The sequence below is a fragment of the Nilaparvata lugens genome, chromosome 2, assembly GCF_014356525.2.
Source record: "Nilaparvata lugens isolate BPH chromosome 2, ASM1435652v1, whole genome shotgun sequence".
Taxonomy (NCBI): Eukaryota; Metazoa; Arthropoda; class Insecta; order Hemiptera; family Delphacidae; genus Nilaparvata; species Nilaparvata lugens.
Genome location: NC_052505.1, coordinates 96,530,762 through 96,557,999, shown reverse-complemented (window position 1 = coordinate 96,557,999; position 27,238 = coordinate 96,530,762). Strand labels below are relative to the sequence as shown.

At 33.9% G+C, this 27,238-nt stretch overlaps 2 protein-coding genes across 17 annotated transcripts in view; one reads left to right on the top strand and one right to left on the bottom strand.

The window, feature by feature from the left end:
* Positions 1-27,238, top strand: part of LOC111046669 (high affinity cAMP-specific and IBMX-insensitive 3',5'-cyclic phosphodiesterase 8) — a 182,867-nt gene that overhangs the window by 135,632 nt on the left and 19,997 nt on the right. For all 15 annotated transcript variants that reach the window (XM_039422197.1, XM_039422199.1, XM_039422201.1 and 12 more), the window contains 6 exons: positions 16,330-16,523; positions 21,618-21,680; positions 22,378-22,432; positions 23,450-23,617; positions 25,303-25,517; positions 26,424-26,542. In XM_039422197.1, the coding sequence (XP_039278131.1) occupies positions 16,330-16,523; positions 21,618-21,680; positions 22,378-22,432; positions 23,450-23,617; positions 25,303-25,517; positions 26,424-26,542 (814 nt within the window). The remainder of the gene's footprint in view (positions 1-16,329; positions 16,524-21,617; positions 21,681-22,377; positions 22,433-23,449; positions 23,618-25,302; positions 25,518-26,423; positions 26,543-27,238) is intronic.
* On the bottom strand, positions 9,271-13,073 carry LOC111046670. 2 transcript variants are annotated; one of them, XR_005570593.1, is made up of 3 exons: positions 12,936-13,073; positions 9,736-11,108; positions 9,271-9,696 (listed from the first exon to the last, which is right to left on the bottom strand). XR_005570593.1 is itself a non-coding variant. In XM_022332271.2 (2 exons), exons 1-2 carry the CDS (start codon positions 12,988-12,990, stop codon positions 9,802-9,804), a joined length of 1,362 nt encoding a protein of 453 aa, XP_022187963.2. In that variant the 5' UTR covers positions 12,991-13,073; the 3' UTR covers positions 9,271-9,801. The 2 variants fall into 2 exon arrangements, 1 of the variants encoding a protein (XP_022187963.2); XM_022332271.2 differs by having other exon boundaries at positions 9,271-11,108.

Genomic DNA, 27,238 nt, shown 5'->3' with positions numbered 1-27,238 from the left:
CAACTCAACTTTGCCAATATGGTCGGTCAACTCGAATATAACTTAACTTTCTGTCAGTGCAAATAAGGAAATAAGACTGCCGAAGAAGATCTAGGCAAATGTATGTGTTGGAAGTTTTCTAGCAAATAGAAGCTGATAGAGTGGGAGAGAAAAATAATAGTGGTGAGAGAGAGTAAGAAAATTATGAGAAAGAGAGAGAGAGTGAGATTCAAAGAAAGTGAAGAAGTTTGATGGAAAATGAATGAGTGTTTGTCTGTTTATTCAATTATATAAGCGACAACACACTTTACCGTCTGTAGAAACTTTCAATTATTTTCTGTTTGTGAACGAATTTTTTGTGAAGCTTCCAAAATATTACATGCATTTCTAGAACATCCCTCGACTCACCTTGTTTTTGCAACATAGATGCAACCAAGTATTTTCAATAGTATTGAAGTCATTATATAATAATCAAGAAATTATAACTCGTATAAATCTAATGATAACTCAATGGCCCATATGAATAAAACCAGAGCAAACGCTCATGTGCAAGAGCATGGAGCATAAAGGTTTTGCTCATGAGCAAAAGGTAGAAGCAAAAGCATCTGCTCATTTTTATATGAATAAGCTTTACCTTATACTCTTACCTTATGCTCCTGAACTCTGGAGCAAATGCTCACGTATTTTAAAAGATTTTTCATCAGCTGATTCGCTTTTGTAGCTTTATTTTGTTTTTATATCTCACAGAAGCGCTAAATATGCAAGTAGGGGGCACCGCTTGTGTTTGCGTCGTCTGCTCTGTTTTCTATTTATGAATAGAGTTCTAGGTTAGTTGAGTTTAGAATTTTGAAATAATAGCGTGGAAAAATGTCATCTCTATAATAATCTTCAGCATATTCTTATAATATCAATAGCCGAGCTTCTTATAATAGTCTACACTCTTATCTTCTTAAATGCCTATTTCCTATTTTGTGATGGCTATCTTGATATCTTTTGTATTTATTCTTTTGTAGGGATAATGGTGATATATATCATGGTTGAATTTAGAAAGAGTTTTAAAGCTCTCAACTATTGGTTGTGATCGTATAAGGTATAGTCTCCTCTTCCTCATACGAATTGGTTGAGCCATTTTACTATGAGACTCACCTTTTTTGAAGCATTTGCATCAAAAGTTGAGCAAATGCTCCAGTTTATTCATACAGTTTTGAGTATAAGCTTTTACTCTTGAGCAAATGCTCAAAATTTTTTCTGATGAGCATAAGCAAAAGGATTTTCTCACGTATATTCATAGAAAATGAAGCAAATGCTCCATATTTTAGAAGTATAAGCAAATGCTCAACTTTATTCATATGGCCCATTGACTCGTATAACTCCAATGATACCTCATACTGACAAATTTCATTATAGAAGCTCTCCATCAATAAAATTATGAATTTATCTTGTGAAAAAACGACACATTATTTCACAAAATATAATAATATTTTCTCCGTTGGGTAGAAGTGGTTTTATGGTCTCATATGGCTCTCTCTTTTGAACTCATATCCGCCTCCACTGCTTTATTCTTTGCGAGCAAAACTTTTATCATTAAATCTAAGTAAAGTAAGATTTAAGTACAGTTTTCATTCATAATAGGATCAGTGCTTACTTTTCAACCTGAACCCAATACTGAAGCTGGAATTAGAGTCCTATGATAGCTTTCACGTGGAGCTGTATAGTATTAAGAGCTCCATTTTGCTCCTAATCTTATATAAATTAGGTCAGCTACCGTGTATTACTGTGCTCTCTATATTTGAGATTAATCCTATCACTTAGTAATCTGGTTTTACTAGCGATGTGATAAATCAGTTATATCTCTTCTAACTACACTATAGTGAGGTCCACGTTATAATGGCAGTGAAGAAAGATAGGAGAAAAACGTTGCCAGGTCTCTCCATTTTGCCACTGAGTGTACACAGCTATTACTCAATTCATCCCATTAAATTTTATCTAATAATAATTATCATTTCCTTGATAAAATGATCAATTTAATGTCAAATTAATCAAGAAAATATATTTTTTCATAATTTGATTCAAAAATTTGCTTTCATAACTGAGATCAGATTTGTATTCTCATACAAATCTGAAATGGCGGCTAATTTAAAAAGCTGTGATACAACAATCTGAATTTCAAAAGTACAAAAATTGAGTTATTTGATAGGTATTCTACTCCAATTTCTTTTAGAGATAATAGAAATCCTATCCAAGGAAAGTAATTTAAATGTAAATAATTCCGAAATAACCTTTCAATATTATTTATACCAGTACGAGTAAGTCTAACCTATACGTGTAGCCTAACTGAAGCATGGATGGAGTCTAGGATGGTTAGTTATCAACTTTTAAAATGTCATTTCAGGTATTTTAATTTGTGTTTCTCACACGGTAATGTTTAAAAATTATTTTATTGCTTCAAAAATACATTTTAAATTAATTATACGACTTGTGTACTCAAATATTTTTATAGTGATAATCACGAAGTGTGAGTATTCGATTAACATTAATTTGGCTACCCTTGTCTATCATTCGACAAAACAGATAGAGCTATCCTTCCCTGATCTTCAAAGTTGCTAGATCGTTTCTTGACAATGTAGAAATATAATATTATTTAAGGAAATATTTCATCTCAATAATTATGAAAATTCATCAGTCATTGAAAGATATATCTTCTTACAAATAAAATATGATTGATTATCGTAAACAAGAATGAGCAGTTAAAATTAGATCAGGTATACAAGCATCAGCTATCCTGTATAGAAGGCAGTGGCAAGGCAGAGAATCTGCAACTCTGTTCTCCTTTAATCCTCAACCTCCAACGTGGACCTCACTTTAATAAAGCCCAGAGTTTCTCAATATGTGGTCTGTAACCCGGTTTAGAGAATCAGTGGGAGCGTGTCAGTGAGAGAAATGTCACTTTATTATTTTCATTATGTTTGGATTAGTAAAATCTAGCTATTTGATAGTAACCTCACAGATTATCTATGGAAATAGGAGCTTCCATCAATATTCTCTATTGGCATCATAATATCTGTCTCTGGTGATAGTCCATTCATAATCGAATCGTGATGGTTTTCGGGATCAGCTAGAACAAATTAGTTTTACAAGCTGTTTCAATTCAAAATCATATCGATTTATGTTTACCAAACTCCAATGTTATGATATTTTACAGTTTTTGGTTTATTCTGTTGATTCTCTACCAATCACTAGTAGTTCTGTGAACAGTAGACCTCGCGCAGTTATAAACCACAGCCTCCTTTTATACTGACATCAGAGTGAATCTTGTCTTTATGTCGTGTCGGCGAGATATTGGTGTGAAAACGGCCAATGGCTGTTGGGGTTGGTGTATCAAAAATGCTAACATCAAAAGCTAATCTCCTTCAAGACATTCTGGCAACAGGTCAGCCCGAGTTCAAAGCAGAGAAATGTAGAGAGACAATAGTATGTTATTATAGTTATTAATCGCATGCATTATTGCATGCAATCAATATTTCATTCAATAGTGCATAAAATTGCATTCAATGAAGCATGCAATTAATAGTCCACATAGCAGCTGATTTTTCACCAAGTTAAGTTGAGATATTAGTTGCATGTGCTATCGCATGCAATTAATAATCCACTCGACAGCTGATTTATGATGAATAATTCTATAGTCTGATTAATACTATCTTCAGAGTAGATGATATTTATATAGTGGTATCAAAGTATGTAGGATATTCCTCTTCCTTTCATATTATCCTTAGAATGCAAACTACAAAAAACTTTGTGTATAAATCGACGCGCAGTTAAAAAATGAATATTCCTGCCAAATCTCATAGAATTCTATCAACGCATTTGGCCGTAAATGCGTTAAATATATAGTTAGAAGAAAGAAATCAGAGTTAAAACATAGACCATCGGTCAATTAATTTGATAATGTTATTGTGTAATGTAATAAATAAATAACTATACAATGAAAACTATCCACAGAATGATGAATATTAATAAGGGTTTTCCTCACAACAGGAAACATAATAATTATTATCTGATCCAAAACATCGCTCTGCCAACGTAAATTATACATAATAAAAAATTCATTTCTTGGAAAGAAGTGATAAAGTGTGGTTCACATCATTTAAATACTTTCCTTCATGAAATTTGATGAAAGGATGATAATCATTCAATGAGCTTCAAGGACAAAATTAACAGAAAGCAATAATTATTATTAACACTTTATTCAATCTTCAAACTGGAAAACATAATTCATTCGATCCACTTTTTGTGTGATCTTTATTCAGAATTGGCTCCTACTATTTTGCTTCACGGTACGTTCAACTATTCCCACAATTATCAAACTAAAAAAATAGTAGGAAAACGGCGTTGCCGATTCTCTGCATTTCCACTGCCTTCTATAGAATACAGCTGATACCGGCAAAAATGTGATGTGATAATAACTGATCATTCGTGTTGAAAATGATGAATAACATCTTATTTGTCGAGAAAATATGTTTTTTCAATAGTTTGATGATGGATTTTCGTAATTGAGATTGAATATTCTGTCTTATCGTATTATATCATGAATACTATTTCCTCTATTGTTGAAAACCATCTGGAAACGTTGCAGAGATAGCGAAGGATAGCGCTATCAGCTTTATCGAATGATAGACAAGAATAGCAACACAAATTTTAATTGAATACTGTCATTATTATGTGGACCTCACTATACGGAGTGTTTCAGAAGTAGTGTCGGACATTTTAAGGTATTGCTCCTGGATGATAGGAGACTACAAAATGTCGTATTTCAAGTGTCCAAAACTCAACGGTTATCCTTATAGCTGCCATTTTGTTTTTTCACTTGGGAGTTCTTATCTCAAGAACGAAATCATGTATTGATCTGAAATTTTTTGGCATGAATATTTATGCTATGAAGACTCAACTTTAAAAAATAAAATGAAAAGATTTCATTGTGAATTTTCAAAATGGCGTCCATTTTAAATTTTTGATAGCAAATTTCATGAAAGTAAATTGCTTTCCAAAAAAATTAAGGTACACCCTAATTTCAATTTTTCTATAAGTTGCAAGGTCCCCTGAGTCCAAAAACATTATTTCTGGGTGTTGGTCTGTGTGTATGTGGTGTGTTTGTGTATGTCTGTGAACACGATAACTACATTCCTAATTAACCGTTTGACTTGAAATTTCAAACTTAAGCTCCTTATACCATGAGGATCCAACAATAAGAAATTCAATAATAGAATCATTCAAGATGGCGGAAAAAAGGCGGATAATGACTAAAAAGAACATGTTTTTCACGGTTTTCTCGAAAACAGCTCTAACAATTTTCTTCAAATTTATACCCTGGGAAGCAATTTATAAGGCCTGATACTTCATCTGTAGAACAGCTGTTCTGAGGACTTTTAAAAAATCATCGAATTTCACAATTTACACAAAGGAAAAATAATGTACTCTGGAAACAACGATGTACAATAGTATTATCATAGTTTTAAATATGTAGCTGCCAATCGTCATAATGTTATTCTCCTAAATTATTCTTGTTCAAGTATGGGGCTTACAGTTCAATGAGCAAGGAAAGTTGTGTGAGTGTACCACACCAGATTTTTAGTTAAAGTTGAATGCAGCTTTCTGGGAATTGAATGGTATATCTCCTTGCTGCTGATTTTCCCGTACATATTCTAAATTTAGCTCACAGCTTTTCTAGTTCTACGTCCCAAGTTTAGACGTCGTTCGCACCGCGGCATTATTAAGAATTGAAATTTTGTGAATCAGTAGGAAGAAAATTGAAAAACAGATGTATTGATGGCTGTTGGATGACGCAATGATTATAACAGCTGATTTTTATTTCTTTGTGTGGCCAGCTCACAAATCTTCTCCCATAAGGATTACATGGTAAACTTTGAAGGACCATAGAAAAGAGTCCTGAAGTCGGATCATGAATTTTGATAGGCCATAAACCTGGTCCTGAACATAACGAACACAAACAAAAAATCAAATTCGGTGCACACATGAGAAAGTTATTGAATGTCAAAATTTGAAGCTCGTTTTTTATTTATATGGATTTATGGATAATTGAAAAATACAATTTCTTGCCTGATGAAATAATTATAATTGATTACTCTATAAGAGGATTAATAGTTAATATTACATCAATGAACCTGTATCAGCCACCGTCTATAGGAGGCATTGACAAGACAGAGGTTCTCCTATCATTCTCCACTGCCATTATAACGTGGACCTCACTATAGTCTGGATCAATCTCATCTTCCCTTTGCTGTAACCACTGCTGATCTCCAGCAATGATTCTGGAAATAGAAATAGGCCATCAGAGGCTCAACGGTCGAATATGAGAGCTCGCCTCTCTATGCTGCTAATTGGCATCGTCTTACATTGGAACTGCTTCCAGGCAACGAGGACTAGATTACTAGAGTGGCTCTAATGATCAAGGTTGCTGTGTTCTCCAATATCTCCTGTCTAATCCAAACTGTTCAGACAAACTGTAATCTGAATCCTGCGTCGGTATCCATCAAAATTTGACGAATTTGATTAAATTCATGATACATTCAATATTATTGATAAATTATTGAAATGGATACTTCCAGTAGCGTTTGTACAATGGTTCTATGGCTATATTTTGATATTTCTCAGATATTTATTAATGTTACATACTATGTGTATGATACAACGTATGATACAGATATTGATGTGTACAATGAAAAATTTCAAAGTTCCAGAAATTATGTGGCACCATAAATAGAAACCTCGAAAATAAAACAAGACAAGAAACGAGAATAAAGATGAGAAAATAAGGAGAAGGAGAAGAAGGAGCAGAAGAAGAAGAAGAAGAAGAAGAAGAAGAAGAAGAAGAGAAGAAGAAGAAAGAAGAAGAAGAAGAAGAAGAAGAAGAAGAAAAGAAGAAGAAGAAGAAGAAGAGAAGAAGAAGAAGAAGAAGAAGAAGAGAAGAAGAAGAAGAGAAGAGAAGAAGAAGAAGGAAGAAGAAGAAGAAGAAGAAAGAAGAAGAAGAAGAAGAAGAAGAAGAAGACGAAGAAGAAGAAGAAGAAGAAGAGAAGAAGAAGAAGAAGAAGAAGAAGAAGAAGAAGAAAGAAGAAGAAGAAGACGAAGAAGAAGAAGAAGAAGAAGAAGAAGAAGGAGAAGAAGAAGTAGAGAAGAAGAAGAAGAAGAAAGAAGAAGAAGAAGAAGAAGAAGAAGAAGAAGAAGGAGAAGATTGAGGATGAGAAAAAGAAGGAGAAGGAGAAGAAGAAGAAGAAGAAGGAGAAGAAGAAGAAGAAGAAGAAGGAGAAGATTGAGGATGAGAAAAAGAATGAGAAGGAGAAGAAGGAGCAGAAGAAGAAAAAGAAGGAGAAGAAGAAGAAGAAGAAGAAGGAGAAGATTGAGGATGAGAAAAAGAATGAGAAGGAGAAGAAGGAGCAGAAGAAGAAAAAGAAGGAGAAGAAAAAGAAGAAGAAGAAGGAAAAGAGGGAGGAGAAGAAGAAGAGAAGAAGAAGAAGAAGAAGAAGAAGAAGAAGAAGAAGAAGAAGAAGAAGAAGAAGAAGAGAAGAAGAAGAAGAAAGAGAATATGAAGAAGAAGACATTGGAGAGTGAAATCGATAAGTGATACGTGCGTGTGCGTACCTCGAACTGCTGCCAAATAGGATAGGAAATACGTCTCAAGTTCAAATAATAATGACACCTTTCTGTCCAATTCCGATCTCGACGTCCCACGTCTCAATTTCTCCTTCCTCTCCCCTCTCCTTTCCCCCTGCAACCGAAACTGGTTGCCAGTGGTAATTTTTCCATCCTTATTTCCAATGCTTGAGCAAGATCATTCCAGTAGCTCAGACCTGATACGTCATTCCAGAATCTCCTATCCCGTACGTGTATAAGCCAATTCTTTCTTTCATTATATATAAAATACTAGCAGGTAAACCGTACTCCGCAAGGGTCCAATCCAGAACTTGACAAATTGAAAACTTGACCTACCAAAATCTTGAAAAATTTAAAATAGGCCTATAACCATCCTCGGTAAATTAAGAATCTAGATGCGAAATTTCAAGTTAATCCCATACATGTATAAGCCAGTTACTCCCCTTATTATTATTATAGATTATAGATGATTTAATAAATGGATCAATAAAAAGATGATGAATAGCTGAAATGAAACTGCTCCTTAACTTAAATCTGAAAAAGGTGATAAAAACACTCCTTGTCATAATTATCTTTCTCAGGCTGGCAACTAACTACAGGACAATACCTCAGGGTCATACCTTGCTGTGTCATCGAAGCGAAAGGCCTAGAAATTTTGTTATGTTTGGCTTTCAAGTCTTGGTTTTTTGTTGTTTATGTTTCCTTAGCTGTCTACATTATCTTGTATCAAATTTGTAATTTTCCAGTTGCTCATTTATTGTTATTGGTTGTTTATTTTATGTTAGAATCTGCTGTTGACAGTAGTTGTTCTTTGTTCGAAGCCTCTCGCTGATGACACAACATGCATGACAAGCATGTGTGCACACACATCATGTTCAACACACTGTCGTTAGTGGCCACCCTAACAAAGTAACTTTTTCATTCAACAGTAGGCTACTGAACTATTTTCAAGCCTCTTGACTTGTTGAATCACTCTCAGAACAACGTGAAAAAATCTAAACTTGATGATTTTCACTATACATTATAGTGTGGTCCACGTAATAATGGCAGTAGATCATTAACATTGATGTTGCTATCCTCGTCTATCATCCGACGAAACATTATAGCGAAATTCTATTCCACCTCTTAAACGTTAACGGGTCGTTTTCCGGAGATGAAGGAATATAGTACTCATGGTATAATATGATAAGACAAGATATTCTATCTCAATTATAAAAATCAATTCTTAAACCATTGAAAAAAACATATTTTCTCCAGCACTGCAACGTTGCCAGATCGATCTTTAACAATTTGGAAAATCAATTAAACAACAACATATTGAATCTCAATCACGCGAGAATCTGTTATTGTATCATTGAGAAATATATAATATGAACAAATATATAATTGATCATTTTCAACAAGAATGAACCGTTAATATTCCATCAGATAAATCAGTATCAGCTATATACTACAGAAGGCAGTTGTAAGGCAGACAATCGACAACGTTGTTCCGTTTTCTCAATTTTCATTATAACGTGGACCTCACTATGGTTAGAAGTAATTATTTTTATTTCTTCCATCTGGACGTGACAAATAATAATCACACTAAACTCAAAAACATATTTCCATTTATTTCAAATTCCATCTATTTTCCATCGTAATTTCATTCAATTGATCAATTCTGTATCAATAATATTTCTGAGTGAATTCAATTGAGGCAGTCCATCTAACTCAATAATGACGTGGATATCTCATGGTATGAACAGTTTATGTTCCAAATTTCAAGCCGATTTTTTTTAGCTTAAGCTGATTACTTTTGACTACTGTTCATTATTACTGTTTTTTGGGGGTGAGAGTGTAAGAACGGCACAGTGTGAGAGACTACCAGCGTCACATAGTTCCACGAAAAATTAATAATAGAACTATCGGCTTGAGTCACCAGTGAAATTTGGAACATAAACGCCCTATACCTTGGCACATATAAATACACACAAGAAATCTTATGTTGGCAGTGCCGAATATTACATTGATAATTATTGTTGTGCAAGTTACAATCAATGTCCATTTGTAGGTCATTGTATATCGCATAACTCTAATGATTATATTCTACAAGTATTTGTATGTGATTTTTGGCAATATCTTCTTCAACTATATATTCTCTATGATCTAACCCAATCATGGCAATATCGACAACAATTTCTTCGACATTTTAAACATATGTTGTAAACCCAGACCCATTTCCACAAACTTATGAATCATTTGCTCCCTATCCATGTTTGAAGTGTCCAAAAAATTTAGAACTTTACCATTTTCACTTGAACCACAAAGCACCCCTTTCAAATAGAACTCTGCACGTTTACCCGGTTTCTGGAACACAAGTCCTGCTCCAATGTCTCTGGGGTCAAACTTTCTGCCACTCCTAAACTCCGCACATATCTGATCAATAGGCTTGAAGAAATTATCAAAAATTGATAGTATTGAATTTTTGTTGAATTTACTGGTCGTTGAGGATGGACATTGTGAATAATTCATCAACTCTGTGTCCTTCACAATGGTTCCTGTGTTAGTGTTCTCTATCAAGACTGCCATCTGCAAACCGAATTCCTTTGCAGGATTCAAAGTTTTATCGTAGTAGTAACAAACATCACCAACCGTGTCATTGAACTGGATATGGGTCTCAGTGTATACCATGGCAATCGAAGAAGAGTCAGAAGTCTCAATGGAGATCCTATGAACATCATAGATGTGGGATAAAGATTGTGCAGTTTTGAAATCGTGAAACTGACCTGCAGCAACCTTAACTGTCCTCTCATCTATCGATTTCCCCTCTGGATCGAAACATACACTGGCTGTGATGATTGTAAGACTACTCAGGATGGTACCTACACACTTTTGAGTCCATCTTTTGTCCACTAAACGATAGATTATAACATGCCAAGGGTTGAGATACAATTCTCTCTCAATCTTTGGAATTTGGATGAAATCCGTGAAAGGTTTCACCCTCCCACATGTTGGTTCACATGGTTTCCACTCTTGCCAACCACCGTCCAAACATAATTTTGTGTTATTTTCTAGGTTCGGATTGGTGAATCTCCAGTGTGCACAGTGAATTGTGATCTGGGAGTTTATTGGAACCGGTACAGCGCAACTAATTTCCCTGCCTTCTGGAGAGGTACAGGTGTAATTTGTTGTGGTAGTGTTATGAACCGGTTTGCAGACTTTTGCCTCACATCCATGATCGGCTGGGTACCATTGTCCATCGAAACAAATTACTACATCATCTGTAATGTGTTTTAGGGAACTGAAACATTTCACTTTCACAGCCGTTTGTCCATCTCCTTCTACCTTATCTGTTCCCGAATGGAGGGGTCTGGATTCATCAAAGGAAACATAATAGTGGTCTTTCGATGCTGGAATCATACATGCTTCCCTTGAGATGTTTCTGGATCCACTAGATATTACCTCGGAGAGCACATCTGCATCTGGAACAAACAAAATACATGAAACTATAGTGAGGTCCACGATATAAGTGGCAGTATTTGGTTGAAATTGGTGTGCTATCCTTGTCTATCAGCCTTGTATCATCTTCCTATCATCTTCCTATCATCTCTGTAATATCCTAGTATCATCTTCGTATCAAAGATGATACGGATGGTAGGGGGTCAACTTAATAATGACAGTATTCGATTCAGAGCTATCCTTGTCTATAATTCAATAAAGCATATAAAATGACAGTATTTGATTTACACTGGTGTTGCTATCATTTTCTGTCATCCGACATAGCAGATAGCATCATCATCCTCCTTCACCTCTGAAACTTTGCTGGATCGTTTTTCAACAATGTAGAAACTGGTAGTTCTGTGAACAGTAGACCTCACGCAGTATTCTCATCCACAAGTACCTGATGTCAACTGTTTTAAATGTTAACAAAATCAGTTCACGTTTGAATTTGTATTCCATAATTTATTAATATTTATGTTAATTTAAACAATGAATAGAATATATTTCTATTCCAGAATTTATATGATATTCATCCAGTTCCGTGATAATCTTTCCATCCAATGAAAATTAATTTTTTTCAATCAAAAATATTATAATTTCTTCAGCATTATTTAGTTCATTTGATTATTTTTAATCACCTATTAAATTAGTTTTTTCGAATGTGAGGATATTGATACTGATGGACACGCATAATAATACCATGACTGCAAAACAAAATATTGGAACCAAAGACAAAGCTGCAATTAGACAAAATTTATTACCAAAATGTTAATAACTCAATCCTTAAAAATTATATTTGATTGAACATAACTTATCATACACATGATGAACATTTGTGTTTGTCAACTTGCGTTCAATCTAATAGAATCTATAAGGATTAAGTTATTATCATTTTGTTAACATTTTTGTCAACTGATTTTGTTAAAATTTTGTTAATAACTTTGGTGTAAACCCAGCTTTGAAGATGCATACCTCTTCAAGGTCTTTGATTGAAACTATAGACCTTACACGAATACAGTAATAGACTGGCTTCTCCACACATCTGTGTAATCACTTGTCAGCTGATTTATGATGAATAATTCTATAGTCTGATTTTTACTCTAATATTGGCGTATGAAGGAGGCTCCTTTTTCCTTTTATATTATCCTTGAAATGCAAAATTTCCAAAAACCTTGTATATACGTCGACGCGCAATTCAAAAAGGAACATACCTGTCAAATTTCATGGAAATCTATTACCGCGTTTCGCCGTAAATGCACAACATATATATAAACATTTAAACATTAAGAGAAATGCCAAACCGTCGACTTGAATCCTAGACCTTACTTCGTTCGGTCAATAATATTATAATAGATCAACAGAATATGCAATCAATCTCAATCATGGAAATGTATTATTTGATCATTAAAGAATATCTTCATTCGGCGAATAAAATATGATTGATTATTTTAAACAAGAATGAGCAGTTGATAAAATAATGACTGATTTTTACTTCTCTTCATAGTACTACCAGTAGGTAACCCATGCTTCGCAAGGGACTAATATTAATAACTTTACAAACTGGGAACTTGACGTAATGGAATATTAGAGAATTTGGAATAGTCCTACAACCATCCCCGGTCAATTGAGAATATATATGCAAAATTTCAAGTTAATCAGTTGAGTAGATCAGACGTGATAATGAGTCATTCGTGAATTCCCTATCCCCTTCGTGTATAAGCCAGTTATTTTCTTTATCATATTAGAGATTATCAATTCCTCAACGGAGATATCGAATTATTGTAAATAATTAAATTAATAAAACTTACCTAAAATAAAGACTAGTAGAAGAAATATTAATGTGTTGTAACTTCCCTGAAACATCTTGATCGTGTGACAAGTACAGTTGTGGAAATTGTCCCTGAAATAGAGAAGACTTCATTTCTCTTCTCATTGAATGTATTAACATTGTAAACCACACACATCCTTTGATTCGAGAGATAGCAGAAAACTACTATGGAACTACTCAAAGCAATAGAAATCTTTTTTTGTTCAGTTTGTGGTTGTTAAGAGAGGAAATCTAAGAATAGAATTATAAGGAATGTTTATTTTTGGTGAAATTGATAAAATATAATTCGCTACACATGTTAGCTGGTGAATCACGTATTTCTCCAATTGATTAAATTCTTATAATATGATTGACTATCAGGTAACCCGTTCTTCTACATTTTAAAACTTGAGTTAATGGAATCTTGAAGCATTGAAAACAGGTATATAACCATCCTTGGTTGATTAAGAATCTATAAGCAAAATTTCCAGCTAATCAGTCTTGTAGTTCAAACTTCAGACTTGATGATGCGTCAAACATTATTTCCCTATCCCGTACGTGTATAAGCCAGATCTTCACTTTATCATAGTATAGAAAATAGAAATATTAAAATTTGAATTGAATCTGACTTTACATAGTGTTTGGAGAGGTATACATTCGGTAGAAATATCCACATATTCTAGCTGAAAGTTCTTTCAAAATGTTTCACCTAAAAACAACAAGGTCTTTTATAAATAAATAAGAATTATTAATTCCTTGATATGTTGAAAATTGATGTACCGTATAGCCTACTTTTACAATAATTTATCTGTAATTGTGCGTTCTAATCTACATTCTTATGCCCGACTTCACAAAAGCCGGTTAAATTTTAACAGTGATTAATTCATGAAAACCAATCAAAGAAGCCTTTTTTGAACAGACGGCTTCTCTGATTGGTTCCCGTGGTATTAATCATGGTTAAAATTTAACCGGCTTTTGTGCAACCGGGCCTTGAAGTGATAAAACCGAAAACAATGAGCAGTATTGTAGCAAAAAAAGGATCAACCTCATATAATTGAAGCGTAGCCTGCTTGATTTGATCTTAATATTATGCTGCGGTTACTCAATGCCTTACCAATTAATCCAAGGTTATCGCTAAAGTATTCAATAATAATTGCTGGAAAAAGCGTAACTATGAGATTTCAGAGATAAGCGTGGGATCTTGGAATATAATTTCAGATAACTTCGAATACCTACATGCAAATATTGAATTATATTTTCATTTTTCTGTTGAGATGGAAATGATAATATGATTATTATTTTACACCTTTTTTCTCTGCTATTATAGTGTACTCTCATGGAAATAGTACTCACTGAAATAGTAATTATTCTATTATTGACGTGTCACAAGTATCATGATCATTTCTTCTGATTAGTCTATGATTCGGAGCAACAGTCTCAGTCTGAATATGAGACTAAGAATAATATGAAGAACGAAAAAATAAGTGGAATATGAAGGAGAAGAAGAAGAAAAAAAGTCGTAGTAGAAGAAGAAAAAAAAATGAGGTGATGATGATGATGATGATGATGAAGATGATGATGATGATGATGATGATGATGATGATGATGATGATGATGATGATGAAGACAAGGAGAATAAAAATACTCAACAAATTTGAATAATTGCTAACTTCTTGATGTTTGCATTTGGAGAGTAACGAAGCATGGAGCATGGGAATCCTCTATGATAGTAGGCTAGAGATAATGGGAGATTTTTTCATATTGTTTTTGATGTTTCAAGTTGAAGGCTTGGGTGAGAATTAAATGGATAGTTGTGTTCAGTATGATTTGTGAAGTTGTGGTGGAAAGTATGGTGTTCTTAGTGTTCTAAGATGATGTACAAACAATTTGAGAAGCAGTTGAAGTGTTGATTTCTGTGTGGAGAAAACTACTTTCTCATGTTCTCTAGTGCTTCAAGTGTTCAACAAGTAACAGTATTATGAAGAATTTGTTCTCATGATTGGTTGACTGTTATAACATAACTTTCTTCAATATTACCATTATGGATTCTACAAGATACTGGTGTATTCCGGAGCTTGTGCTGCTTCACAACTAACAAAATCTAAAGAAAAATGTCAATAGATGATCTACTTATAAAAAATGAATGATTTCATGATTTCAGTTTGAAAAGGGCATGTCCCCATCATCTGTGACCAGATAAATTCACTGATTCCAATAAGAAAACGATCCATTCCTATAATTGTGATATTCTCAGGTTTTGAATTGACCCGACTCATAAAAAACGAATTGACCTGTGTGTGTATGGAGCAATTTTCGGTAATTCGTGATGTTTGTGTTGATATAATCCAAACAGCAACATTGGAGAATAACAATTGATTTTGGTATGGAAAGGACTTATTCCTTGAAACTCCAGGTGTCTCCAAGCTCTGAATTAATGATAGGTCCATGAAAAAAAAACTAATTTTAGTGTGAAAACAACTTATTCTCAAAGATGTCGCGATGTTGTGGAAAACCACAGATCATAGAGTGGAAGCAAACTTCTCTATTCGATTATTTTCAACTAATCCGAGGATATCGTGGTGTTTTCAGGTCCTTCTCACGTTTATCCAAGTGAAGAAAGGGTTTGATTAATGGTAGAGTGCTTAAAATTAATTGATTTCAGTGGAGATAGTTTCTAGGTGTTTCCAGGCTCTGAATCGATGTGAATACGATGAACAATCACTGATTTCCCGGTGACTACTTGATGGTTAATCACTGGTTTTAGAGTGGAAACTTTTTCATTCAATTACTCCCTAGTAACTCTGAATATGCGAACTTGATGGAAAACCACTGATTCTTCGATGAAAAACCGCTGATTTTAGAGTAAAAATAAACTTTGATATTGATTTATTTTCAAACTAATTTGAAATTGATTTCCGAGCATGTCGTGATGTTTCGTGATGCTGATGTTCTACAATATTTTACGAGGAACAAATATTTGATTAGTATTTTACTAGTATTTGATGAAAAATAACTGATTCAAAAGTTAAAACGAACTTTACTATTCAATCATTTCCGAACTAATTGGATATCAATTTGCGAGTATGTCGTGGTGATTCAAGGTGTTGCTGATGTTCTACAATATTTTACAAGGATGAAATATTACATTGGGTAGTATTTGACGAAGAACAACTGATTTACAGTGAAAACAAACTTTACAATTAAATTATTTCCAAACTAATTTGAAATTAATTTCCAAGTATGTAGTTGTGTTTGAAGGTGCTGCTGGTGTTCTACAAGGATGACTATTACCTGATGAAAAACCACTGATTTCACAGTAAAAACAAACTTTACTATTGAATTTATTCCCAAACTAAATTGGATATTAATTTCGGAGTATGTCGTGGTGTTTCAAGGTGCTGCTTGTGTTCTACAAGGATGATAGTACTTGTCGGGCATTGGCAAGTGCGGCAGATAGACTCGGCTACGGTCGTGAGGTGATCACCAGTCATGAATTGGCCGTCGACGTCTATCAGGCGCATGCGTTTCTGCCGCATGTCATCATCGTCGACATGCGATACCCCAACTTCCACGGTGAACAGTTGTGCAGGTCAGTCACTAATAATATTATTTATATATATTTATCCCTATATCAAGCTATTTTTTCATCTTTCTATACATCCGTGATTCATATATCTATTTATACATCCATCTATCTATTGAACGAGCGTTGGCGAGTTCTTAATTACGACTTACTGAAGGCCAAAGTCGTTGTCCGTCTTTTTGTATGATCTACAATAACTTTAGAAAGGATTCAATCAGCTTCAAATTTAATTTAATTAATGAAGCTTCTGCAAACTTAATTTTGCAGAAACATCAGCCTTCTGATACTTTAGACCCCATAGTAAGGTCCACGTAATAATGACAGTGAAGAAAGAGAGGAACAAAGTTTCCGATCCTCCGTCCTGTCAATGCCTTCAATAGGCGGTAGCTGATCAGGTTTATTGATGTAATATTAACTGTTCATTCTCATTTAAAATAATAAATTATATTTCATTAAGCAAGAAATTGTATTTTTCAATAATTCCATGATGAATTTTCATAGTTAATTGATATTTTGTTAATTAATCATCAATTCCACATTGTTGAAAGACGATCTGGCAACAGAGCAAAGCGAGAAAGAGATAGCGCTATCCGCTTTGTTGAATGATAGACAACGATAGCAATACCATTGCTAATCAAACGCTGTCATTATAACGTGGACTCACTATATAGATGGTGTAAGCTCCCCACAGATTAGAGTTCCTTATTATTCATGTATGTTACAATATATTTACTGGATTATACACTAATTTACATTAAATGGCGGTATTCCTAACTAACTATTCAACGAATTTACAAAGTATGAAAAATTAATCAATGAGAATAAAGATTGGTACAAGGGGCACGGGTTATCCGCTACCGGTACTCAAATATATTAATTATCTATGTACAATGGATAAGTTTTTCACCTGTTTCCATCATAGCTCGCACAAAAATAAAATTGAGTTTTTATGAAACACTAGAATGTTGTCTAAAAATATCAAGAATCTATTGGAAAGTTACATAAATCTACATTTTCAACATCTATGGTGCCATCTTCAGTGTGCTTACAAGTACAAGTAATACATTATTACGTTCCGATATAACACTGTCTTTAAGTTACTACGAGGACCCAAAATTAATCAATTTACGAATAATTAATTTCAATATTGTTTACCTGAATCTTGTCTCTTCATTTTTTAACAGAATTTCATTTAATGAGCAGCATCTGAGTCATAACTATTGCGATCTTTTGGTGTTATAAGACAAAATTGGCAACGAGCAAATTGACTGATATTTTACAAATTTCTATTCTTGCGCAACTGAAATCAGAAATTAATTATGTGGAACCAATTTATTGGCGCCGTAGGGAATTGATGGAGTCTGCTATTGACATTGATCTCTGTGAAACAATGGTTTTCGGGCAAGTGATAAAGGATTTTGACAGATTCATTCTTATTACTCATCAACTCTCTCTGTGCAAGCTATGACAAAAACAATTTGATAGCCAGCTCTGAGTTGAAACGTTTTAGAATGAATGACTTTTCCAGCTATGACAAGAGGGTAGCTTCATAGAATCATCACTTCAGCAAAAAAGTTATATCGATGAAACATATTATGGGGAAATGATAGTCTATCAAACAACAGATTTTTTTCTCGAATTGTCTACATTCTTCATTTTTGTTCAAATGGACGTTCAATTGTATGGAATTCCAACAATGAATAGATTTATAAAAAATCAGCTCTTGGAGTAGGCTATTCTGTTTTTGAATGAGAGTATTGTTGCATTTGTTCAAGTGAACGTCAAAGTTATTGAAAACCCGTTTTCGAAAAAACGGATATTGAAAAAAGTCTAAATCAATAAACCACTATTTGATACTGATACAGACCACTGATAGAGACTGGTTTGTTTTTCGAAAAGTGTATCCTCTCAATCCAGTTCCAATATTTTTATTCTAAACCAAATCAAATCAAGTTGGTTTTTATTATCCATGATAACAGGGTACAAATTCAAGTCATACAACAACGTTACATTTTCTGCAAACAAACAATCATGAATAAAACTGGCAGTTGAAATTAGATAACTGAAGTATGAATCGTAATAACTAAATATAACTGCAATATATCGTAGTTACAGGAAATACAACATTATTTTTTAAATAAACTTCATGAAAACTCTCTACAAAGTGGAGAACTGTGTGCTCTTTATTCTTTATTGATTCATACAATAAGTACATCCTCGAAATAATAGTGAGAGAAAAAATAAGGTAACCTTGCGCTATTCCTCTCACAAATTTAGATATCACATAGTCCGAAATAGGGTAAGTCTTGTAGTTGTTCACTTCACAAAATTTTTAGTCCTTAATTATGATCAGAAAGTAGATTTTCAAATTCTATAGTAGAAATTGTATCAGAAATACAGTTTCGGGCATAAAAAATTGTACAACTTGTTTGTGAAAAACAAACAATTGCACAACATAATTCATCTCTTAAAAGACCCATTTTTGAATGAGTCGAAAAATGTTGTGCATTGATGAAAAAGGGTAGATTTTTCCTTAGTGGTAGATAATTTTGGAATTGATTTTCCGGAATGGATGATTTCTATCTATTTATGTAATCGTGGGAGCTCACGATATAAATACTTGAATTATAATGATAATTGGGATAATCACTTTTCGAAGAAAATGTAATACTCTATGGTTACAGGTAATTATCAATTACGGTAATACAATCTGTTACAAACAGTCAATCATATTTCGTGATTGATTGAAACAAACACATTCGACTAATCAATTCTTCCCCCATAAATATCCAAACTACTATTAATGTAAACCTACTTCAATTTTATAGTGTTAATAAACATGCATTAAACAGCTTCATCTCCCTTTCGTAGAACCTACACAATGTTTACTCAATGTAATTATTTGCTATGCAAAGCGAATAGATTGGTAGAGCATTATTAAAAGCTCGTAGGCGACCAGGATTCTGGTGAAATTAATTCGATTTAATTAAATTTCGCCGAGAGGCGTTGATATAGCTAGTTGATATATATTGTTGATACAACTAGGATTTTGTCGAGGCTTATCCTAGTTAGACGGCCCTTGTGCAATGTGCATGTTATAGTGAGGTCCACGTTATAATGGCAGTGGAGAAAGATAGGAGAGCAGCGTTGCCGATTCTCTCCCTTGCCTCTGCACTCTATAGAGGTTAGCTGGTACCAGTTTATGTGATGAGTAATACTAACTGTTCATTCTTGTTAAAACTAATGAATTATATTTCCATTCGTCACAAAAATATTTCTCTCAATTATTGAATAAAAAATTTCTGTAATAAATATAAAATTTTTTGTTAATCAATTATGTTTCTTCATTGTTGAAAAGCGATGTGGCAACGTTGCAGAGCTAGTAAAAGATAGCGCTATCTGTTTCGTCGAATGATAGACAAGGATAGCAACACCAATGTTAATCAAATACCGCTATTATAATGTGGACCTCGCTACAGCTCCCAACTAATAGAGCCCGTCGTGCATAAATGATTGAAGGAACACTAGCCTTCTCTACTTCTCACTCAAGTGTGGATAATCATCGTTCAAAACAGGATCCAGTAATGAAACTAGACCAATTTCGAAATGTGTTTACAATACCGAAACATTCTATTGTTGATGAAAACTTGATTGAACGCTATTTTTATTCATTTATGTTGAAATTTTTTGACCATAAAAAAAATACATTCGATACTTCACCTTTTTCATTCATTCATTTAATATTATATAATTGAGACTCCTGCAATGATTCTATTCATTCATTTCGAAATTTGTTCACAATACTTGAAACATACATTCAATGCTCCACCTGTTTCATCCATTCATCCTATATTGTACAATTAAAACTGAAATGACACAATATACCGGTTATAATGACAGGCTGTATAAATACACAATATAATGACACAATTTAAAGGCTGGCTCATGCCCTAACTTTCCCTATAACATGATCACATATCCTATTCCACATTATTAGTTTAATTCAGATCAGTTTTACTTTGTCAAAAAGCACCAAATATTGAAACTATGATCAAGTTGTATCATAGACACGTTAAGTCGTCGGTCCCGGCTTCCTAAAAAGCAGTCGTTAGGTCATGTCAGAGGCCCTGAAATTGATCAGTTGCGACCTGAAAACTCTGACACCAGACCTGAGCCAGCCAGGTCACTCGATATTATTATTATTATTATTATTATTATTATTATTATTATTATTATTATTATTATTATTATTATCATAGACAAAAGACAGCACAAGAAGATACACCATGGTATAGGGTGTTAATGTTCCAAATTTCTCTGCCAATGGTCCCAGTAGTTCTTTCTTGTGAAGCTATGTGACGCTGGTAATCTCTCATACTTTGCAGTTCTTACACTCCAGCCTCAAAAAATCAGTAATAATAGATAGAAGTCGACAGTAGTCGGCTTGAGTTAACAAAAATCATCGGCTTGAAATTTGGAACATGAACGATCTATACCATGGGATATCTTCTTATGCATTCGTTTCTCTAAGATTTTACCCTGAGTTTCACCTACGCCTATCAACTGTAACTGATGTTTAATGACGTCATTTAAATCTAACTGAGCTGAATGGCATGAGAACTAATGGACGAATTGGACGACAATGCATTGACGTCATTCAACCGCGTTTAAATGTGATGGATGTACGATGGAATAGGCTGGTTAACTCTCTTTCATTATCTATTTCTCTCTCCAACTTCAGCCGACAATGTAAGAGAAAGTATTGAATGAGTAAATGAATATGTTATGTATGAGGAAATCGAGAAGACAGCTGATGAGGAAAATTGTGTTTCTTTTCAAGTAATGTGTAAAGGATAGAGTTTCTCATTATTTGTGGCCTATATATGAGTTTGTTCATGTTATGAATTGAATAAATCGTATCTAAGACGTTACTAGATATAATATAGATACGTACTGTATATAGATACAAACTCAGATATTATTCTATATAGTAAAATTTTTTGTTGCTTATTATCAATGCAAAATAGCTCCATTTGACAATGTAATGAATATTGTAATTGGGATGTGGTTCCTTGATAATCTTTTCTTTTCTGTCCACAGAGCTCTGAAGAGTGATAAAAAGAAATCGCCTGATGTTTTGCTGGTAGCCATTATGAATAAAAAGTAAGTTTAATTCTGAAATGTTATGAATTTCCTAAATATTTTTCAACATTCAATGATGCAGAGAATTAGGTACCTCCAGAGGTATTGATCAAGTTTACCTTGTCTCGTTGCACCCCTCTCATTGTTTGCACAATCCGGTCGTGGGTTCGAATCTCACCAGTAGACATGGACGTTTGATCATCTCAGTAAATCACTCGCGCACTTTCCATTACCAAAGCACAAGTAAACGGCTGATGAAGGCCGTTACTGCTATTTCATATTAAGTAACAAATGATGACGTTTTCCTCAAGATCTATTCTACATTCCGTTTATATAGGAACAAAAAATATTTTGCAGCTTGAATTGATGTTTATGAAACTTGTTGAATGCATATTCAACATAATAATTATCCAATTGTGGAGAAACTTTATAATATCATATTGAAAAACCACTTATTCTGTTATCAATTCCACTCCTACATTCGCAGGACTGCAGTTTCGTGATGAAATCAACTCATCTTGCAAACCGAAGTCCGGCAAATGCATTAATACAGTATAGCTCACAAGAGAATTGAAGTGTTTTTCAGAAATAATTACTAGAGAAAGCTCACAGGTTCAGTTGACTATTAGTTTCACACTAATCTTAGAATTGCTTACCCCTTGAACAATCATTCCAATACTAGGTAACTTCCTACATAAGAAATTTGTTTATTTTTCAGGGCAGTCAAGAGTGAAAAAGATTTGAAGTCAGTTCTGAACTATGGATTTGACAGGGTAAGATGAGCTACATTATAACAGTGCTGAATTAAATATATTCTACATTATGATACAGTGTACTGCACGTTTTTTAAAATTGTGTCATTATTGCCTTAAGAATGAGTGCACTCCATATGTATTGTTTATTTATCTATTTTATTATTACTTAAATATGGGAAAGCACTGAATGAGAGAGAAAAACTAAGGATACTACTTCTTGTACTATTTCGTTCCCAAATTTGGAAATCATTTGAAAATTCATCTAGAGTGAAAAATACTAGAAGTTAATAGGGTTATAATTCGACTTTCGTGAGATTCAGTTTTTTCAATCAAATACAACAAAACTAAGAATTTGTACTCAATATGTATGAATTTGGGAACTTCCTTACATATTTCTCAATAATCACAGCAACAAAAAATGTGGATAAAGATAGCATGTCTCATGAAAAATTGTCAATAACTTAAGAATCATTTTTGGCTGGATTTCGTAATTGAAATGAATGCGATCAAGGGAAATCTAGATTACAGAACTCAAATATTGTGAAAGAACGGAAGATCCTAATTAATATATATTTTGATTATACGATTAATTCAAATAAATGAGAAATCTGTTGTCTATTCAACCTACTCTATAGTGAGGTCCACGTTATAATGGCAGTGGATAAAGATAGAAGAATAGCGATGCCGATTCTCTGCATTAATCAATTATATTTCTACATTGTCAAAAACATAATTGGCATCGTTGAGGATCTAGAAAAAGATAGTACCACCGGCTTTGTCGAATGATAGACAAGGATAGCAAAACCAAAATTGATCAAATACTGTCATTATAAAGTGGACCTCACTATAGGACATGGTATGCCATAGTGGAGAAGGTCAATTTCCATACAGAAAACTCTAAACATGTAGAGGACACTTTATAAGAAATTTTTATTGTAACTAACTATTGTATGTAATTGTAATTTATCTAATAATTTTTGTAACTGGTGTAGTTGTTAAAGTTTTGATGGGAATACACATTTATTCAATTGTCAGGTATTGGTTGAACCTTTCACGAAACTTCAGAGCGTATCTCAGCTTTTGCAGCTCTGTTCAGATGAAATCGACAGATTGGCTCTGCATTCTCAGAACACTCTGCTCACATTAAGCTTGGAAAGAAGTCGGGATCTCATACTAATCACGGACCAACATCATACTATACAGGTATTTGATAAATAGTCAATCAATTTTTCAAGAAATAATCAGATCGATCCTCAAATCGAGATCTTATACTAATCACGGACCAGCATCATACTACACAAGTATTTGATAAATAATCAATCAATTTGTCAAGAAATAATCAGATCTATCCTCAAATCAAATCGAAATCTTATACTAATCACGGACCAGCATCATACTATACAGGGTTTGATAGATAATCAATCAATTTCTCAAGAAATAATCAGATCTAATCTTAAATCATATATCGTAGGCTAATCTTACAAAGAAAATAGAAGTACAGTAAACAAGTTTCTTTGCATACACTGACTATCGAACAGGCCTTATCATTTTGTCATGATACCTATTGAGGGAAACATTTCAAATCTCATCCAATTTAGATGAAATAATGAGATGATGATAGTTTGCAATTTGTGAAAAAATTGTATTTACTATGAGATTTTTTATCTTCATTCTACAGTATTCAATTCTTGTATCTTCATTGACAGTTTGAGGCTTATGAATCTTGACTCTTAATTCTTGAATTATTCACTTCTGAATCTTGATTCTTGACTTTTGACTCCTTCATTCTTCTTGATTATCCTCCCACTTGACTCTTTTTGACTCCTGACTCTTCATTCTCGAATTTTAATTCGTGATACTCGAATCTTGCTTCTTTCGACGTTTCTAGATTCTGAATTATTTACCCCTGACCTCTAACTCGTGACACTCAACTCCGGTCTCTTGACTCTCGACCCTCAATTTTTGATACAAGAATTTTGTTTTGAAGAAGACACTCTGAAGACACTCTCGATTCTTGAATGTTGAATCTTCACTCTTAGCCCTTGACTCTCATCTACTGACTCTTGATCCTTGAATTTTGACTCTTCAAACCACAATTCTTGACCCTAAAATTCAAACATCATCCTCCTGACTCTTGATTCTCCAACTCTGAACTCTTGCCTCTCAACTCCAGACACTTTAATACTGACTCTTGACTCTCCAACTCTGAATTCTTGACTCTTAACTCCAGACACATTACTCCACATTCTCAACTCCTCTTGATCACAACTACTGACTCTTCACTCCTGATTCACGATTCTCGACCCTACATTTATCAACACTAGAATCTAATTTCCCATCCTTCCACAGTAAAGTTTCCCGTTTCTCATAAGTTTCTTGTTGATTTGTGCAACTCATATTCCGAGTCCTGTAGCTTTGCCTATCGGCGGAGGGCCACTATACTACAATACTACCCGTTTAAAAACATCCAAACATTTTTTGAAAGTGTATCTTTCCATAAGGAACAGATGCTCTTTTGTATCTTCTCAAAAGCAACGTGTTGCATCCAAAAAAATACACAAGGAGCTTTTTGAAGTTATATCCTTTTAGCACAACACAGCCTATCAGCTGACATTCGTTCAACATGCTCTTTCCATTGTTGATAATACGTTGCAACTCTCGCATTCATGAATAATATCTGTATGGAGCTTCTTCGAAAGAATCTCTGTAGGGAGCTTCCTCCATCCAGGGATCTCTGGAGCCTGATGTTTTTTCAAAGACGTGAATATTACTCCGCGAACAATAGCTTGCATATATGCAGTTTCAAAGTCACTGGTGCAAAGCTACAGCAAATGTGGTTTCTTGTCAGTTTCTTCTTCTGAAATGGTGTTTTGTTTGGATGTTGACAGTACGTGAACAAGACATGGTGCTCGGTTATCGGCTACCGTGCAGAGGACGTGATATCCCGTCCGGTGCAGAGCTTCCACCACCTGGGCAACATGGAGACCGTCCTGAGGCAGGTGGAGAGAGGCAACGAGTGGGATGGCAAGGTGGGCTGGAAGAGCAGGCACGGAGAGAGCATACTGCTACAGTGTCATGCTTCTCCCTTCTCGCTTATGGGAAAGTGAGTCTCATTTTTTCGTTATAACAAACACTGTAGTCAGGTCCACAGTCATGTTTCAATAATTCTTCTTTTTCTTGTTTGAAAACTAAACTATGAGAAAACTATAGAAAGAAATGGCCTTCAATAGTTTGAAAACTCTGTATTTTTATCTTAAGGGATACTGTTAAATATAAATAAAAATGATAAATCTAAGTAGGCCTACCCTATACAAATTTTTCAATCACTACATGTTTCGGCTTATCATTGAGTTGATAATGGCATTTTCAAGTCAATTATTATATATATATATATATATATATATTATATATATATATATATATATATATATATATGAAAATGAATGTCTGTTTGTGTGTTAGTTTGTTTGTTTGTTCCCTATAGACTCGAAAACTAGTCGACAGAACGGCTTGAAACTTTGGGAATATGTTGTGTGAATATTGGGGATGGTTTCTGACCAGAAATTTTAATAGGGGGGCTAATAATACTTATATTTTAATTCATTTTACAGACCTATGCATTCGAAATTGTCGGCCGAGCGGCTAACGTAGAACGGGAAGATCATCATGATTCAAGATCATGTTGTGATAATATTATAATTCAGCATCTAAACTTACCAGCTGTAATAAACACACGTCACTCTGTAATAAAATTATTTACTGGTATTAAAACGGTAGTTTTCAGCACATAGGAAGTCCGTATTGAGATGTAAATGAAAATATTTATTGTCAAATAAACTTCTTGATTCACCAAATAAAGTCAAGTGTGACATGAGATACATTGACTTTTTGGCGGTACAAAGTTCGCCGGGTAAGCTATTAATCTATAACAGTTTGAATGCTTCAATTCAGTAATGAGTGAAGCATAGAAATTGTATATCAACCATCAAAAAACTTTTTCATTTTTCAGAGAACCAACAAACTTCCTCTACGTTCAGGAGAATCCACAAGATAGCCATGGGTTTCCTCGAGGCAGCATCAACTCCTTGAGAAAAGGCTCTTACGATCTGAAATCTATCACCAGTGACGGTGAGTATCTGATGTATTTTCATTCATATTCATTCATATTCATCCATATTCATTCGCATTCATTCATATTCATCCATATTCATTCATATACATTCATACTCAATGGTACTCATTCATATTCAATCGTATTCATTGATATTAATTCGTATTCATTCATTTTCAATCGTATTCATTCATATCCATTCATATTCATTTATTTATTCATATTCATTCATTTTCTGTGGAAGGATTCGAAGTGTCAGTGGTCAGAATTTTATTTTTCAAATTTCTTTGGGAGGAGTAAAATCATCATCAACTCTGCCTTCTTATACTTCTTGATGCAAGGAACTCGAATCTGGAAATGGATTAGCGGAATTCTCACCCTTTCAGATAACTGACCACTTGAAGATATTGATAAACGCAAATTGACCAGTACATTATTTTCTCATTTTTTTCGGGAGAAATAAGATTATTACCAACTCTGCAATCTTCAAGAAGCATGATGCGAGGAGCTCAAAACTGCAAACGGTTCAGCGAAATTCTGTCCCGTTCAGGAGATATGACTCCATTTATTTACAATTTTTTGCATTTAGCTTAGCTTATATTCATCCTGAAATGGAAGATAAAAAGAATATGGAATTCTGTGTGATTCATCGTATATCGCATATTTCCTGGACCATCTATTGACAATTAACAACTATGAACGCATTAAATTCA